We start from the raw sequence: 19,047 nt of genomic DNA, 5'->3' as shown, positions 1-19,047 counted from the left end.
GGACATTTTGACTCAAGCAAATATTTTTATCATAACATCTGTTTAGTTTATCAGCACCAAAATAAAAAATATTTACATTTATAAAATGAACTGGTCAACTCTAGGATTTTATTTATTCAATCTTACATCCTCAAGCTTTTCATCAGTCTCCCCTGCTGCAGGAGTGGAGTTAGCCCCCCCCCCCCCCCCCCCCCCCCCCGGCTGTGTGCTCACATGTAAATTAGCCAGGAGTGGCAGACAGAAAGTAGAACAGTTAGAAAGCCTAGTTCAACACTAAAATACAGCAATTTCCTTTGTTTTGTTTGTCTTTTATACATCCTTAGCACTAATCATTGCTTTTTTATTCATCCAAAATACAATTAACTTTATATTTTATCTTTTTTTTTTTTTACAAACAAAATATATGAATGTGCTCCAAAACAAAACCCAGTCTCAGTACACTCCTACAGATGTAACATCAGACAGTAAATGTCTCTTTTATGCTTTTTTAATCAATGCTGCAACTTCTTTTCATTTCCTTTCAATACATCCAAAGAAATTAAACTACAACGACAACAAACACAACATATAGCAAATGTCTCTAAGAAGATTGTGTATGTACATTATGTACCACCTTTAAACACCAAATAAATAACAAATCTTTCTAATACAATCACAAAAAATGGAACACAAAATGTAAAACCCAAATTAGAAATTGCAATTTTAAAAAGATACATTTTTCAGCAGCTTTTCAAAATCAATCACATATTTTACTCTTCTGTGGATGAAACAAAGAAGTCCAGAGCAATGTAGCCCCTTCTCCAAAGTCTCTGTCACCTTCAGTTTTACACAAAGTCTGTGAAAATCCACCATACATTGATCACATGTATTCAGAGACCTGCTAAAAGTCCACAATTGTAAAAGCTCTTATATAGACAACTGTTTGTTTGCTTGGAGCTCTAAATATAAAAAAATGCTTTTCTATCACCTAGACACAGATGGAGAACCATATCAACTGGATTAGTAACAGGGAAACATGTTTAGGTTTAAACTTACATCAATAGACAACATGAAGCTGTTCATCACATTTTTGACCTAAACATGAAAACACATCCTTGGCTCTGCGGTTAGGAAATGGTACTTGGGAATCTCTTCATACCAGGAGCCAGCCTGAACATTGGAACATCACCACAGTGCCCATCCAGACTGGGACAGCAACGGGGTCCACTTCACAGCCGTGAGGCTGCTGTGTTTAACTCCAGCTGTCCCAGCAAGGGAGACAACTGCAGCAACATCCACTGACCAAGCTGGCAAGCCCTGGCAGAAAAGATCCCCACAAGAAAAACACTGGCTCAGGCAGGCTGGTCAATAAAAAAATATAGTTTTACCAATGTCTTGCAGCTCGCAGATCAAGTGGTTTAGTTTTCCAGTAATGTCAGTCAAGAATACAAGTTCAGATTCACAATGTTCATATTCACCATATTCAGCAGATATCTCCACCAATAGCACCTTAAAAATCCTGTTCTGTTTTGCTTTGCAGCTGAGGTTTTTTATGATTTTCACAATAGGAGTCATTATATGTCCAGAGCCAATCACTTCTGCACATAAGGCCTACTGGTGAAAGAAGCAGCAGTAATGCAGACATTTTGGAAAGTCTTGGTCAGCTTTACAGTGAGTGATGAAACCTGTTTGTCGGTCAATCATAGCAGGAGCCCCGTCTGCAGGTATGGCTACCAGCTTTTCTAATGGTACCTTTTTCTGCACAAAAACTCCTTCACCGTGTTATACATTTCAACTCCTCTTGTAGTTGTCTGTTAGGGCAAATGTGTCAGGAATTCTTCTCTTGTGGAAACCAAAAGCTATGCTGAACTGTTGCCGTCCACAGACTCATCACACTGGACGTTAACCACCTGCACTTTGTAAGATCCCGGTCCAGCTAATTGGCCAAGTTATCAGACATAGCTGACACTCATCTAGACATTGTAGTGAAAATTGAATGAGTTCTATTGTTCTCATCCTTAGGGACAGTGATAGCAATTATCATCATTGCTTGTTTCTTAATCTGATAAAAACCTTCTTCTACTTGATGAGAAAATGAGCAGGTCTAAACGAGGCTTAGATTTAAGAATTTTTTTCATGCTATATGCAAAAGTCTTTGTCCCTTAAGGCAACAGATTACAGTACCCCCCCCCCCCCCACACCCCCCACAGGCTGCTTTCCTATTGACATTAGCTTGAAGCTCCAGAATGGACAAGAAAGAACGACGAGAATGGCTCGAGCAGGGCGTTGCTCACGGGGCGGTCGCTCGTGCCAGGCGGTCGCACGTGCTCGGGCCCGCTAAATGCTACTTGTAGCTTTAATTTTCCTTGTAGTTTTGTTGCCTCCCTATAGATGGTGCACTACAAATCCATTGATCTTTGTTTAAGGGCAGAAAGTTTTTCTGAAGTTCATGTGTGTTTTTCAAGTCAGAAAGGCATTTTTCCAATCATTCCAACACCATGTGAATGCAGCGTTTCTTCGAAGTTTGCGTTTTATTCTCTGAGGGACATCAACGCATTGGTGCAATCAAATAAGAAAGCACAACAAAAATAACTCCAAAACGCTCTGTTTTAATATACCTTTATTAATTTTCAATCAAATTTAAAACAATTTTATGCCTAGATTCCATGTGATTTCTTTCTCTTATAAGGTGGATTACTGAAACACTCCCTCATCTACTCCTGGTCCGGCCATTCTGCTAAATTTTAGAACCCTTTGTGGCCCACGAGTCCAAAGTTTGCCCACCCTTGGTCTATGACAACAGAAACAAATTCTGGCAAGACATTTGTATCGTCTTGTATTTTTTAAACAAATCCTAGTTATTACCGGCCTATTATAACTAATATACAACCAGAATCACTCAATCCTCACACAACCAAACCAAGACTAAAAGGCCTTTAAAAGGTTGTGAGAAACTGACTACTTTCCCAAAATCCCCAACTCCTATGCTTCAAAAACACACACACAAACACACACACAACACTTCTGATAGCATTGCAGGCGAGTGTACAAAGGAACAAACAACCATGTAATGTGGAGGTTTCCACTCATTGACACTGTGCATTGGAATGCAGCATTGCGGGAGGCTAAAGTGTGAGTCTGTGTGTGTGTACCATCCTGTCAGATTAGCCTAATGATTAGCATTACTGAGAATTGACAGCAAGAGGAAGGAACAATAAGTGTCATTTATCCTGTTTCTCTTTCACTCACTCACTTTTTTTCTCCCTCTGTTCTTTGCTTTTAATCTCTGACCCCCAGCCTTTCACCCCTACCCTTTGTCTACCTCACTGTCTGGGTGCTTTGCTTTTAATATCTGGTTTTTCCTTTTATAAGGCAGAAATTTTGGATAGAGCAGTATAAAGTGGAATTTAAGCAAACAAAAGATGTGCATGCCGTACTAAAGTCATACTTTGATCAACTTTTGAACCATTGTAGTGGTTTTATGATCTTGCCATTTTTAGCCAAATTTAAAAAACTGTAATTTTCTAGAACAGTTTCTGCAGAGCGACAGAAGTTAATCAGAAATTCACCTCTAAGTTGTGGGCGGAACACTTAGCATAGACCTCCTGTCATCTCTTCGTTTACACTCTCTCCCGCTTGCTAACAACCCCTCACACCCCCAGGCTAACATTCACAGTCCAAGAGCCGGATGAGCCAGATGTCAGCTCAGACGAGGAACAAAGACATACATGAATCTATTTGTCTGCAAGTTGTAAATGGGAATTGAGCAGAGCAGGGAGTTTGTGACGTGATGATTGTAGAGTTTAGATAGCAACTATAAGCTTTTTCAAACTGCATTTTTTGCTTCTTCTCCTGATTCACTAAGATTTGAATAAAGAAATACTCAGAAATGCAATTTTAGGCTTAATTTTCTTTATCTATGTCATCCATTTTCAGAAAAATGCCACCAAAAACACAATTTTCTTAGGAGTGGCTCTTTAAAAAAAACTAATCTATAAGGCCCTTAACAGGGTTGAAGTTAATATAAATCCAAAAGGAAAAACTACTCTTCTTAAAAAGGTTGCAAAGTTTCGTTTTTTGGCAAAATTCATATCGGAATAGCAAAAGGAAGATCATCTGGGAAAATGTAGCGTCTCCCAAAACTGTAGCTCAGATTTCAAGTCACTCCACAATTTTTGCGAGTATGAGTGTGTGTACATTTCTTTAGTCACAGAATCTAAACAGTGCTCAAAGAAATGAGGGAAGGTCCATTGAGAGCATCTTGCCGCTGTGCTTGCGGCATAATGCTGCTGCGGGAATGAGATCACTGTTTGCTCTATCACTAAGCCATGTAGAATGACCCCTTCTTGCTTTATTGCCTCACTTAAGCTGTCCTCCCTGCCTTTTCCTGCTTTAACTGATGTAAAGTTTCTCACACTGACTTTCCTTTCTTTTTTTTCACTGTGAAATCCTGTTTGTTATTGACAAGATGTTTAGAGACTGGGCCCTTCTTGTCTGAGCTGAAGTGGATCTAACAACTGTTGCAGAGAAAAGTCAGAAGGAAGTTTGTCGTCTGTAAAAGATCAATATGAAATGCGTTTTTCCACTTGGATGTTAAAGCCTATTTGCAACGAACTTTCGAGGTAAAGTACTGTAACTAAGTCTTGCAATGAAACTTCTTTTTGCTCGTTTCGTTGAAAAGTCTCATCAGCCTATGCTTGCCATAGGTTCCATGCAACTGAACTGAGTGACCTCGCCCCCATCTCGTTCCAAAAAGGAAGTAGCCACTGGTCCCGTAGACTTCTATTGAAAAATAAATAGCTAATACTTAGTCATTCTTGTGGTCAGGATCATCACTCTTGTTCTGATACATTTTTTATAGGTTTCTTGATAATCATCTTTTTTTAAATCCACCCCTGGAGCGTCCCCCTAACAACAGATGAACAACCCACCACGGCCTGGGCATCCCCCCTACCCAACCCCAGACGTGAGCCTGGGACCCCAAAGGGAGACCGGCTCCACACTTCAGGCAACTATTCGCCTACCCAGGTCCAAGAGAGAGCAAGATAGGAGCCACCCACCCCCGCCAAGGACGAGGGTGCCCAAGAAAAGTGGGAGTCCTTGAAGAGGGTTGTAAACACGCCCCGACCTAGCTCTCCTACTATTGGAATTTTGAAGAGGCCCATCGCTTGAGGGCTAGGACCAGAACCCGCACTACAGGGACACGGACACCACCAGGTTCAAATGTGATGTGATCCCCTACTCAGTCTTGACAGATGACTCAGGGAGCCCTCTCCCTCCTGGGGCAAGAAAGCCAGCACCTAAGGGAGCGTACTTCATTGGAACTGGAATTAAATCATTGTCTATGGATGACATCACACTCACTGGGTCCAGTTCTCATAAACAGTATATGACTGAGGGAGGGGTGGTGAATAAAAAACAAAACAAAACATTCAACATGAAATTACAGATTTCAGCACTTTGTACATGGGATAATTTTGCAAACGGTTCACTAATCTGTTTTGGGGATTATCTTTTCATGTAGACCATAAGTTCCATCAAGCAGACGTGCCAGTTAATGCCTTTGTCAAAACTGGCCTTACAAGTAGTTATGGGCTATCTGCGGGTGAAAAAGGGGCAAAACTTTACAGGGCCCGCACAAAACATAAAGGTAATAGACTGCTCTGTGAGCTTGTAAAGAGAAAAATGTTCATGCACAGTTTTTTCAACAGCCGTGCTGTGGGCGACAGGTCATGGAAAACACTTAGGCGGCATGTAAGTAAGGGTGAAGACGCACGCTTGTTGTACAGATTTTTCATTTTTTAACCATCTTAAACCCTGTGCACTGCACAGAGAGCCTGTTAGTGCTGTTCAAGTAATAATAATGTACTCCTGTCATGCAGCCTGACTGTTTATGGAAAGTGGAAAATTAGACAGAGTATGGTTTGAGTGGACATCCTAAAGGGGCACTGACATATTACCTGCACACACTGTGTGTAAAGCCTTTGCATGCGGTCACTAGAGCCAGTGCGTGCATCTTTCTAACAACTGGCGTGAGGACAGCGTGTAGGTGCATGTAACTGAAATTATCCTAACAAATACTTCACGATGCACTTACCACACATATGACAATTGCACTTTCCATTTCCACTTCGAGTCCTTGATGTTGACGCATGAACCTCAAGGGAACTGCAAAACACACTTGCATAGAGGGTCCTCTCCACGACCCTCCACGGGCCCGGACAACCCAAAAATTTCCAGCACCTGTTTGGGTCAACCCCCCGTGTGTGACTAAGGCTTGACTGAGAGATGAAGTGTAGATACAACATATACTAGGTTACTTGTCATGGGTCTTTCAGGAAGTTTTCTACTCTTAACAACAACAGCTTGGCTGACAGGGATCCTGGGGTTTTTTGGCTATTGCACAGCTGCTTTAAAGATAACTGGATTGAAACCAAGTGTCCTTGGATATACTCCCTTAGAATAGTGTTACAGTATTAACAAGAATCAAGTGTATCAGTCCTGTAGTCAGCTTGTAAAAACCTGCTCCCTGTCATCTTTTTTCTTGTTTGAGTCTAGTGTGTGTGCTGTAAATACCCTCTTCTGTTTTCAGGCACTCACACTGTTTGCCGTTCAATTTAGTTCTCCAGTGTGTCTAAATATGTCAGACTTTTTTAGGGGTCCTCGGCAGTCCTGTGACCCCTTTCATAGCTCCAATAAAGAGAACACAGGACGCAAAAAGACAGCTCTGGATCCTCTGGCATCTGGCTGAATTTGTAGTGATGGCCCTGAGTTTTACAGACGCTTTGAGAGTGTCTCTGTTTTTCCGTCTTTCTAGCTCTGAATGTGACAGCTGAATTTAAAGGAGTCAACTGCTCGAAATCAGACATCAAATACATGTGCGGTACCTGCCTTTCTCATCTCTGACTGCCCGTTGAGGGATGGCAGTTGGCTGACTGCTAACTGACTGAGACCTCTGACCGGTCAATTCTAGCCTGTCAGTCATTTTAACATCATGGATACAACAGCAGTGAGACAACCATGCAGCAGTGAGACAGACTTAGACTGTTATTGCCATGGCAACATAGATCTTACACCTATAAATCATATTAAAGATATGTCAGGTATTCTTACAGGGTAAAAAAGAAAAGTAAAACATCTGTTGCTAGAAGCATTTTCCATGACTGAATGACTTTTCTTGGTTTGATTAGTGTGCTTTCATGAAGTCATCCTTTGTTGCTACCTTTTTCTCTAAATTTGGATATATAAAACTCTCTCCTAATATCTTTTACCAAGATCTAGTTGTTGTTTTTTGTTTGTTTTTTGTCTGTTCTTGACTTGGCCTAAAATACAAACAATGGGGTTAAATCTGCTAATTTCATGAAAAGGTTTTTTAAAAGATAAACTGGTGCTCAATTTTCTAGTTAGATAAATATAGACATAGATCAACCACTTCCTGACCCTAGCCTGACTAATTGTTCAACTCATCCAAATAGCATCAATTTTAAGTAAGGTTTTGTTTGGATTTTATGATCAGATTTTGAAGCCTCTTTTAATATAGATTTTTTTAAGTAAACATTTGATTCACTTTATTTTTAATTTGCATCATACACCTCTTAACTAAAAAAAACATTTCCCGCACTTTACATTGCAATCATATTAGATATGTGCAGATTATGAAAAACATCACTTACATCACTAATAGACCTACCATGGTCATATTGTTTTTTTTCCCCATTTGGTGAATAAATCAAATATGAGAGTGTAAAAAATAGCATTGAGTAATTTGTGGTGTTTCATGTACTGAATGGTGCGACTTCAGTTAAAGATCCACTTTAACGAAAATAGTGTTTTTGGTGTTTTAACATGTTCTTGGGGCATTTTTCACACGATGGAGCACAAATATAAAGGAAATTATGGAAACATTTGATTACTGAGTATTTCTTAATTAAAATATGGGTGAATCAGGAGCAGACCAAAAAGGTGTTGGAAAAAGCTTGTGGCTAGGACGTAGGTGCTACAATTAGCGAAGAAAAAAGAGGAAAAGATAGAGAGGAATAAATGGAAACATACCACAGGGTACAAGTGAAAAAAGTTGTACTCTATTACTAAATTACAGATCATAGCAGTAAAGTCATATTTACTTATTTTTGGAGAAATACCATAGAAATTCTTCTTTGCACGTCTGCTAACACGTGGTCTGAATTCTTTGGACCTCTGTTAATCGTTCGAGTTGTGTCGTAGAACTTGTCTAACCTATATTACCATTAACAATCTTGATCATTAGGGATTTTCCTTGAAGTATAAAAACTGCTAAAACGTCAGTGAGATGTCAAGCAAAACACACTTGATGTGAAAGTTTGTTTTTGTGTGCAAAGCTGCATTTAACTCGTGTTTTCTTTTTTCCTGTGAGAGGAAACATGTTACTTCTACATTTCTGAGCAAAATTTATGATGTCCGGTGGTTAACTGTGTGTTTGGACGTGAGCTGGAGCTGGAGACGGCCGGCAGAGTTATCTAAGTGTTCAAACATATGGTGTTTTTTTCCGCGAATGGCCATCAAAGCAGCAGAGGTCAGCTCTAACTTTTACACAAACCGTTCCTTTTTGCTTCTGTCCTATAAAAAGGTAATTCTGCTCTATTACAACTTTTTATCTTGGTTGTTCGCATGGATCTAATTAGTCCCCTGGGGACAGGACAAAATGATTAAGCAGGGAAATTTAAATGAAAAGAAGAGCATAATATAACAGGTAGTTGACCTGCTCTATCGTGCCCGCTTTCACGCCTTTGTTCCCTCTTTCCCTCCTCTTCTCCTTTATCAGCTCCTGATGCTCTCGTAAGGTATTCGTCCGCTTTTCATTCATTCTTCTCTCACACGGCTGTTTCCAATTGGCTTAGCGACATTCCTCAAATGCCATCGTGAGTATGTATGCACACACATGCCCCCCACACACACACACACACCGTCCATCGAATTCTTAGGCCCACCTATGAATAGCAATGTTTCATCGCCAGAAAATAGGGGTAAAGAAGAAAGAAAGAAAGAAACAAGTAGAAAATGAAGTTGTATGTGCTTGTGTGTAATTTCAGTTTCAAAAGGTTCTGTGCCTGATACACACAACTCATGCACCTGCTCAGTCTGCGTCTTCAGGCAGTCTTCCGAGCACATTTAGATCCATTTCAGGCTACTTATGACACTTGGTCCAAAAAATGTACAATTTTTGTCTTAACCCTGTATACCATTTCTATCTTATTTGATATATTTTCAAGACTCCTGTCTTATTGGCATATTCAAAATTTCTCTTTAAAAAACGTATTGGATATAACTCGATCCATGATTTCTCCCCTGTAGTTCATCATCATTTCACTAGGGGCAGTAGAAGGGCTTTTCCTGCTCATTTCAAAATGGATGTTTCCTTGCAATCTCAAAAACACTTTTGGCGGAAAAAGTTTAGCTAATTTTTACAAAACCTTATGATGGGAATGACATATCTATTATTCATTTTTCAAAATGACTATTACTGTATTGGAAAAATCATAGTAGTAGGTTTAAAGGTTGTCATCTGGACTTGGTTTTTAAAGTTGAAGACGTTTCACCTCTTATCCAAAAGACTTTGTCAATTCTGAAATAGCTGGTAAAAGAGCTGGTTTATATGTGCTCATGGGGGAGAAACTGGATAGTATTGTCTACTTAGACTTCATGGTTTTGGGTTGTTAGGAGTCCTCCCCGACCCAGTCATCTCTTTCAGCTGTTAATGACCTAGGTGAAACTGGTTCGGTTTGTTTGGGTTTCAGAACACTGCTGTAGATGGATGGAAGAATAAACCTAAGACCACCATTCTCATTAAGAGAAGGTTTATCCTTTTTGACAAAGATGGCTTCTTTCACTCCTCGCACAAACCATCCTAGTTTCTCCTATGTTTTGGTCATTGCAATTCTCTTTGCAGTGGATAGAGTACACAACGTTGCTCTGTTTGTGGCTGGGAATTTAGTCCTTAGGATGAACCAGTTTTTGTCTGAGAGTATTACAGGTAGTATAGAAGTACAGGTTTGAGATGAACTGGGATGTTATGTTGTCTGAAAATCCTTTTTAGTTTTACAGACAGGCCTTAGATATGAGGAATGGAAATACTGTTCCCTTTAGGTTCTTGTTCCTATTTGTTTACTATTATGGATTCTACCTGGATGAATGAGAGTCTTCATAGACATATTTCTTCATAGATGTATTGGAAAAATGCAAAATGTGTTACTAATGCATTATTTATAATACAGTTACACCATGTCAAAAATGTATGGACCAAATTTGAGCCAGTGGGTAAGTATGTTACTTTTTTCCTGAACACTAGTGTCAATATTTTTGCATCTTATACCAACACTAAGCAAAAACCTATCAAATCACCCAATGGATCATATAGTTGCTATCTATATCTCATAAAAAGATTGTTTGGGAGAATCTGTCAAACGTTTTTAACATGGGACCACCTACTTTTATTCAGGCATCTGATTGGTCAGTTTATGACTTGAATAACTTGAACTACAGAAAATATATGAAAAATAAATAGGATTATCAAAAACCTGTTATAAAAAAGGCAGCAGAGCAAGAATGGTTATTCTGACAAATACAATGACTGAGTAATAGCTGTTTCTTTCTCTAAAAAAGTCTATAAGATTTTGTCTATGTGGAGCCAGCAGCTACTTCTTATTTCGAACGCCAGGAGGGAGGGGTCACCAAGTCTAGATCTCATATACAGTCAATGTTGCAAAACAAAACAAAAAATATTCAATTTACAATCAAATTAACTTAAGCCACCACATCTGGCCTGGACAAAGCAGCACTGCAAATTCTCTGACTTTGATGAACCTTTGCATTCTTTCTTCCTCCCATGACACATAACTAAGCTAATAGAAAATGCAGCAGAGCCCAGAGCTGTCTGTCCAAAGCAGATATGCCATTCACAGGAGCACAGACTCCCCAGAGCAAGCAGCACCTCCCACTGTAATTTTTTTATGATGGCAAAAATGTAATCAAAGGCACAACTAACGTTATGTGTGATTGCGCAACTATCGAGGCCATAAGGTCATTTTTTTTGCAACAAAATGGTTAAATCATTTAAAAAATGGATGTTTGGCCAAATGAAATTAGTGCAGATAGCGCACACGCAAAGCATCCAGATGAATTAATATGTGCACACATTCAGATCCAAAAGAACACACATCCTCCAAACACAAAGCAACAGGGAGGCGACCAGAACATCCAAATAGCAATTACTACAGTGTCTGCAACCTAGCAACCAAGCTACTGGATGTAATTGTGCCTTGTCATATTTGTGAGTCTGTGTATGTGTGTTATTAGATGTGCCCTTCTTAACAAAGGCTTTCTTTTTTTTTTGGCTGTTTTTCTTTCTTTTCAGAAATGCTGAAAAAATGCTTTATTCTGGGGCTAATTACACACTGACTTCGATCAAACAGTTTTATACAGATACTAGTGGAGTTTTATTTTTTGGCTAGATGCATCACCACTCGTTTTTTTATTTGCTGTTTAGCTTGCCTGCTTTTGTCAAAGCTGATGCTTTTATTAAACTGGAAAGAAAGATGCAGCATTTTTCATAGTTTAATTGTTAGTCTTATCTTTCTGTAAACCTCCGTAAGTCTTCTCATGCTGTGAAGAAAAACAAAACATAGTTAAGTGACGTGACTTGATTTTCATTCTGAATGAGTAAATTTGTCAATTTGTTGCTGTCTTCATTCTCCTTTTACACCCAGCTGGGGGCTGCCAAGAATCTAAAGTCAAAATCAATGAAATCTTCAGATGTTTTTGTTTTTGGATTGTAAAAGATGAAATTGGCCTTGACTAAAGCTCCAATGTCAATGACAATAGCATAAAACTTTTTTAAAGTCATGTTTTATGTCTGACAACTAAAAGTAAAGTGTGAAAAAAATCTCAATACGTTATTTTTTAGAAGTGGTTATGCTTTATGTTAAGGGTTAAAATCAACAAAAAATAGTGTTAAATATGTGAGACTCCTACACTGCCAAAACACAATCTTAAGAAAGTTAAAAATTAGCCATATTTTGTGTACTGCATTCTTATTAATAGTTTTTTGATAGCAAAATATTTAGAAAAAATGTCTTAGTGACTAGAATTGTTTTCTTAAAATAAGAATTCTTGATAAGACCATTTGTGTTTGGCAGATTTTTTTGCGTATTAATAGAAAATATTTCAATTATTTGAAATAATTTTGGACTTGTTTCTAGGGGGCCCATGTTAACAGTGTATAAACACTGTAAAAACTGAATCTTAAGAAAGTAAAAAAGCCCCTTTTGTTAAGAAAAATTGTACTATTTTCAGTATTGTAAGAAAAGTAATCATAACAATCTTTTTAAATACGAAAATATTAATAGTTTAGGAAAATATGTCTTATTGACTAGAATGTTTTTTTTTAATAAGAATACTTGATTAGAATACATTTCTTATCCCACAGTCAATTTCTTTTGCTTATTTAAAGAAAATATTTCAAATTTTAAGAATTTTTAACTTATGTCTAAGGGGTCTTTGCACCCATGTGTTTTTACCCCCCCCCCCCCCCTTTCCCCGTTCTCATTACCATTTAAAGGCCACAGTGTGCTGCCTATTAGCACTTAAAAGTAACCCTCCTGTGTGTGCGTGCGTACAGATGTATGTTTCATGAATCAAGCAAAGTGCATCTTCAAATTCCCATCTGATACAATGATTTAAACCAGATGATGAAAGTAGACTAATTCAAATAACATTTATTCATGAGCGGCGTCCTGTGTGCCATTGACTCAAATAACATGTCAGAGTGTGGTTCACCTAAAAGAGGAGTAGCGATAGTGTAATTTTAATTAGGGTTATTGTTTCAATCACATTAATATTTATACTTCTTGTGTTGCTTTTTTCATAAGAGAGAACTATCTGTTATTTAAAGCAGCCTGGATTTAGCCAGCCCCACTATGGGGTACAGGTAGGCCATTAGGGGGAGGGGGGTGCACTCAGAGTGTGGGATGTCATTTCCCTCCAAGCCCTTAAACTGCTTAAAAAACTACGCTATCATCATACCACTTCATCTACATATATCCATGTCTTGGAAGTCTTGTGTTGAATGCTCCTGACATTACCCACTGCAGTTACCAGGCTTGAAACAAACACAAGCAGGACACTAGTTTGTACCCTGTTGAGGCTGCATTTATCTTTTTTTTTATATATCTGTCTTTTCATGTCTGTCTGTCCGTCCATCCTTAGCTTTTTTTGTATTTTACCTAATATTTTTGTTGGTTTGTGTGTTTTTTCGGTTGTCTGTTTTTGTCATTTTTATTTCTTTAGTTAATTGTGGATTTTTGCAGACCATGCCGTTTGGGGGTCAGTCACAATATTTAGGGGGGATATTGCCCCCCCTTGCTCATGCCTAAATCCGGCCTTGCTTAAGTCTATTTTTACATTGGTGTTTTGATTTTTCTGACTCAAAGATGGCAGGTCTTAGTGCATGACACTGAAATCATACAACAGAATTCTGTTTTGGTTTACCCTCTTGTTTCCCCTTTTCCATTTACCTCTTCTAGATGGGTTATGGTTTTTTTGGTCTGGATTCACCTCTTATGCTCTCTTTCACTCAATTACCATCCCTTTACCTTCTTAAGACTGAGCTGCTTTCCTTCCTACAGACATTTGTCCACATTTATCGTTTTATCACTCCTCCAACATCCTGAAAGCTTATTCAAGCCAGGCTCCAATCAGCCTCACCTTAGCATTTTCAAATCTTTCTGTAGGGGACAGTAGAATGAAAGTTATCGATATCTGTCGCCTTGTAAATATTGAGCTCTCCTCCTCTGGAGTCATTTAGCACTATATGGATCAGAAAACATCCTCCATCAAAACAAATAGTATCACTGTAAGCTGCTCTTTAAGATGCAGCGGTTGTAGTTTGTCAGGGCTCATTTCTGATCTCAAGGAATAAATACGTCAAACAAACTAATTTAAAGACTACTGATAGGAGCACAGTGCTTAGTTCCCTTCTCCTGCTTTACTTCACTTACCTGCTCTCATTTTCTCCAACAGACTTCATATGAGCCCATAGTGTCAGTGTGTGTATTTGTACCTATTGGCATCTGAGCGGGAGCCTACACCCTTGTGTGGGAAGTTGTTTTGTGCGACTTTGACTGAAGCTCTCAGATGAGGAGCCAATTGATTGAGATGGCCCCAATTAGTCTCTGCAATTAATTGAGTTTGATTGGATGTCCTCCCTGGCACCTCATCATTAGACCATATTGACAGGCTAATAAGTTGCTGTGGAGACGGCTTAAACACATCTGATTGTGCGTGACAGTGGAATGACCCTGTAGCAGCCAATCAAGTATGCCTCTTTCTTGCAAGTGTGTGTATGCGGACCACCAAGTAAAACCTGATGGGGCTGCTTACAGAAAGTAATGAGATCACTTTAAATGAAATGGTGTTAATTGTAAAACCAAACTCATTAAAGAAGTTGGTTTGAAGTCACACTGTTTCACACATTTGAAGGAGTGTTATGTTGGTCCTTGTGGAACAGCCATTGACTGTATATCAGAACTGGACACTCGGCAGACGTGACAATAATGTCCTGTGACAAATTGATGGTGTTTATAGCACAGATAGGGAAGATGTGGTATCAAAAAAGACAAAAAACCTTGATATAGTTAAAGTACATGTAATTTCCACTTTTTCCATTGTTTTTTATCCCCAAAACAAAGGCGAACAGCAAGACGTAAAATATTAACAACTTGCAACATTTTAGGTCAATTAGGCTTTTTTATTTATTCCTGTTTTCAGAATTGGAAGCTCTATCGTTTGTGGTCACCAACCTTTATCTCTGGACCTTTGAAAAATCTGACCCCAAGCCACAATTTTCTGTTACTGTGAATGCAATTAATAATGTCTGACTGACTGATGTATGAACTTATCGCGGAATCTTTTTTTTTTTCTTGGTTACTGCGCCTTATAGTTTGGTGTCCCTTATATATGAAATTATTCCAAAAATTGACCATCTATTGTCTATGTGCCTTATAATCTAATGCACTCTATAGTGCAGACAATGTGGTAATAGAGATGTGAAAAAATGCTAAATATAACTTCACAAATATGAATTCCAACTAAAGCTAACTAAAGCTTTTTTTTATTGAGGCATGACTCATTATCTCACATCTTACTTCTGTCTGCATGCACTTTTTGGAAGTTATTTAGACAGCAGTATCTTTTCAAACACAGAGTTTGCTCTGTAAGCAATCTTGACCTGTATTCCTAAAGTTTGTGATTGATAAAATACGCAAAAGTGTTTTTTTGTCAGTTTTAACCATGTGCATTAATATTTAAAAATTTGAATCCTGGCTTGCAACGTTCCATCAAAGGTAGCTTCAGTAACTGAGCTTCAATAGAGTTGCAATACTTTTTGAAATATTCAGTTTCTGCCCACATCTCTTAGAGTAAGAAAAAAAAATCTCTTTTAATACTTTATTACTTACCACACCCTGCTGAAGAAAGATGCCACTCACTATCCTTTATCATCTGTGTGATAGAAATCTGGTTTGATGAGATTCTCGTCTTCTCATTTGTAGACCTACAAAAGCATCACTCCTTTTTTTTAATACTGGTTTGCTTATTCTGAATTAAACAGTAGTTTGTCTGAATATAGATGGTTTCCGATAACAGTTCATGTCATGAAAGTACTGCTTGGCATTCATATTTCAGTCCCACATATTGTCAATGTGCAGTAATGTGATAACACATTAAATAAGAGAGGATGGTTAGGGGGAAGACTTTATTGATAAAATATGCCCTTGCTTGAGTGATGCACATATGGTCTCTATTATGCATTAGAGGGGCTGAAGAGTACAAAGTTGAAGTGTGAATGAAAAGATCCAGACAGCTGCACGGATGACAAACTTTGAAGAAAAGACTATAATCTCAGAGAGGACCAGAATTGGTGTGACATGTGACTTTTTCAAGCCATCTGCTTTCATTTGTTTGCAGCTTTGTCACTTTGTCACTTTTTTTTCTTTTTCGAGGATCTTTTACTTTTTCTTCTGTCCTTTAACAAAATATTCCTCCCTTTCTTTCTATTTTTGGATTAGATATTTTTGGAACCCAAACTATCTTGAGAACTAAAATTATCTCAATTCCTTCTAGAAATTAGAAGAAGTACACTGAACAAAAATATTAATGCAGCACTTATTTTTGTTCCCCATTTGTCATGAGATGCACCCAAAGATCTTAAACGTTTTCTATAAACACAAAATAACCATTTCTCTCAAATACTGTTCACATCTGTCTAAATCAGTGACGGTGAGCACTTCCCCTTTGCTGAGATAATCCATCCCACCTTTATTGGGGAGGCCTAGGCACTCCGAAAACCAGTCAGTGTCTGGTGTGACCACCACATGTACGTTCCAGGCACGTTCCAGAGTGGCCTAGTGGCCTACAAAAAACATTTCCGATCTTTTGGTGCATCTCAAATTTTTGTCTCCTTATGTGTTACAGATTCTACGTACTTATGATGCAAATTTAATTGATATCCTGTGTCTCTTGTTGTTTTTTTTCTCTCTGCAGTACCACCTAGTAAACCAATAGTCAACTGCCGTTCCAACAACTACCCTAAAAGCTTCTACTGCAGCTGGCATGTGCTTGAAACACATATCCCCACTTTTTTTGAAGTAGATGTACAGTAAGTCTGTTTTTGTGTACATATTTGTGTGATAACAACCAGTGAACATAGTTTCTGAAGAATTTGTGTGAAATTTACAATACATACACTAATGGAAGTCCGAAAAGACTTTCGGATGCTTGAACAAAGTTGACGAATCCTAAATGCTCCAACTGTGTCTAGGTACTAACTAAATATATTTAAAAAATAATACATATACGCCTAAGTATTGACAAAATAGTCTTTTAGCTTGCAGAGGTTGGAATAAATTGTGTTTTCAATATTTCATAGGATCAGAATGAATCAGTTTATAGTAATAGACATTTGTTTAGGTAGAATAGAAAATGAAGCAGCATGCAACCAACGACAATTCCAAATGCAAAAGAAAGACTTATGACAGAAAATCAAAATAGTGATAAAACTGAGAAAAACCACATAGAAAACAGACATATCTGAAGAAAGGACACTGACAGACAGGAAACGTTGTCTGATCACGGCAACCCATCTCAAAAAAGAAAAAAGTTGATCCAACTTCATTGAATCACTTCAATTGGAAACACATAAATAAATTAAGTTTATTGAACTCAAATTAACACATTTATCGAACTTAATATCTTAATATCATAATTTATCCTACTCAATACAATGTGTTTGTGGCTTTGATTCTCTTTTCTTTCCACTAGGTTTTTATTAAAGTCCCATATGGAAAAGTTTAGGCCAACAGGCCTTGTAATTTCCATGTTAAATACATGAATGCCCCTGCAATGTCTTGCACTTCCGGGCAGGAAATCAGAAATCATGAACTCTGACTTTATTATTAGAAGATACGATGAAGATACAAAGGGAATGGTATTCCACAATTCCTTGCGCTGTAAGATATGACAGCAGACCCAGTCAAATATTTCAATATATTTCATATATTCTAAGAGCAAACTTCAGGAAAAATAAACAGCCTCAAAGGAATTCATGTTTTACAAAACACTTTTTCATCAAAATTAATATGATTATAACTCACAGTTGATACGAATGTCCTTGATCACTCCAGCAGGAGTCTTTAGAGTCGGCAGTTGTTATTCACAGGGCGCCCTTTCCAAGTACGTCCTTACGTTATGATGTAATTTTTAAGTTGATTGAACTCAAACAAATTATTTTATTTTCGCCAAACCAAATAATTCAGCTGGATTAATTTGAAAAAGTTCATCTTTCCAACTACAGCCCAAATACTCTTTTTAGAGTGGATTGTGATGGGGAAAAAAAATCACAAAACCTTAAAGAATAAAACCTGATCACAGCGCATGACTTCATCTGAGAAACTTTAGGAAACTAAAGTACAAGAAGCACTACTCCTTACAGTTTAAATATTTGATGTGCATATTCCTCCAGTCATCTGAAACAGCCTTTTTCGCAGTCCATTTCTCACAAATGTAGTGGCTCTCATGAGCCATTCAATTATGATAGGCTATAAATTTACCAAAAAATGAAGAGAATTTTCATTTGCTATGTGCTTCATTTTATGCTTTTCATTGAAAAAATATGAATAGAACAATGTGCTTTCCCTTTTTTCTAGTACATTGCACTAAATCCAGAAATAAACATACTGCTTTGAGTTGATTGGTAATAAATGACTGCCACTTCTGCAAATCAGGAGAATAAACACAAAGCGCAACACACATCAAGGACCAGGAAGTATTCAAAATGTCTTGAGTTTAAATCAAAACTAAATCACAAATTGTGTTTTGGATGGAATTTGTCTTTTGAACACTTTGTACACCTTAAGATCCCATTTCATTGGAGCACTACAATATTCTTTTCATAAATGATTGAAAATGGCTAATCTACCCCCACAAAGACCTTAAAAAGCTCATAAAGCTTCATAAAAAGCTCTTCTCATACTAGCATAGCTCAAAACGCTTTTTAAATCAAAACAAAGACACAGACATTCAAGTAAAAACCCAACCCATCCTTTTCTCTACCCCTTCCCCACCGTAAGCACAAACGTCCCATGATCCCACACACACAATGAATACTATATACTATTTACACTTTCTTCGTCAGAAGATTCATAACCCCCTATTGGAACATTAAAATCTGTCCAACACAAGAGGCATCATCTCTTACATGTTTGCTCAACTGCTGGACAGGGTAAGTGAAAAAAATAGATACATAAACAAAGTGGTCATTAGGAGGTATTTTTTTGTTGCTGACAGCACACAAATGTTGAGACCCTTGTGCAGCCTACAGGGAGGGAGTTGAAAAATTAAAAATCTGTACAATACACCTGGGTCTCACCCACTCCACCCTTAGTTACCCTTACATGTTGTATAAATGTACACTATAACCTGTCACCCTCAGAATGCCCTTAAAAAAAACCAGCATGAACATTTTCACTGAGTGCTCTACAG

The 19,047-nt window shown here is 37.9% G+C and overlaps 1 protein-coding gene across 9 annotated transcripts in view; it reads left to right on the top strand.

Moving 5' to 3' along the window:
- cntfr (ciliary neurotrophic factor receptor) overlaps positions 1-19,047 on the top strand; it is a 308,146-nt gene that overhangs the window by 207,679 nt on the left and 81,420 nt on the right. For all 9 annotated transcript variants that reach the window (XM_023961133.2, XM_078956136.1, XM_023961135.2 and 6 more), the window contains one exon: positions 16,552-16,666. In XM_023961133.2, coding sequence (XP_023816901.1) covers positions 16,552-16,666 — 115 coding nt within the window. The remainder of the gene's footprint in view (positions 1-16,551; positions 16,667-19,047) is intronic.

Source organism: Oryzias latipes, chromosome 12 (assembly GCF_053564925.1).
Source record: "Oryzias latipes strain Hd-rR chromosome 12, Olatipes_Hd-rR_3.1".
Taxonomy (NCBI): domain Eukaryota; kingdom Metazoa; phylum Chordata; class Actinopteri; order Beloniformes; family Adrianichthyidae; genus Oryzias; species Oryzias latipes.
The sequence above is the reverse complement of the archived record's forward strand: the minus strand, read 5'-3'. Positions and strand labels throughout refer to the sequence as shown.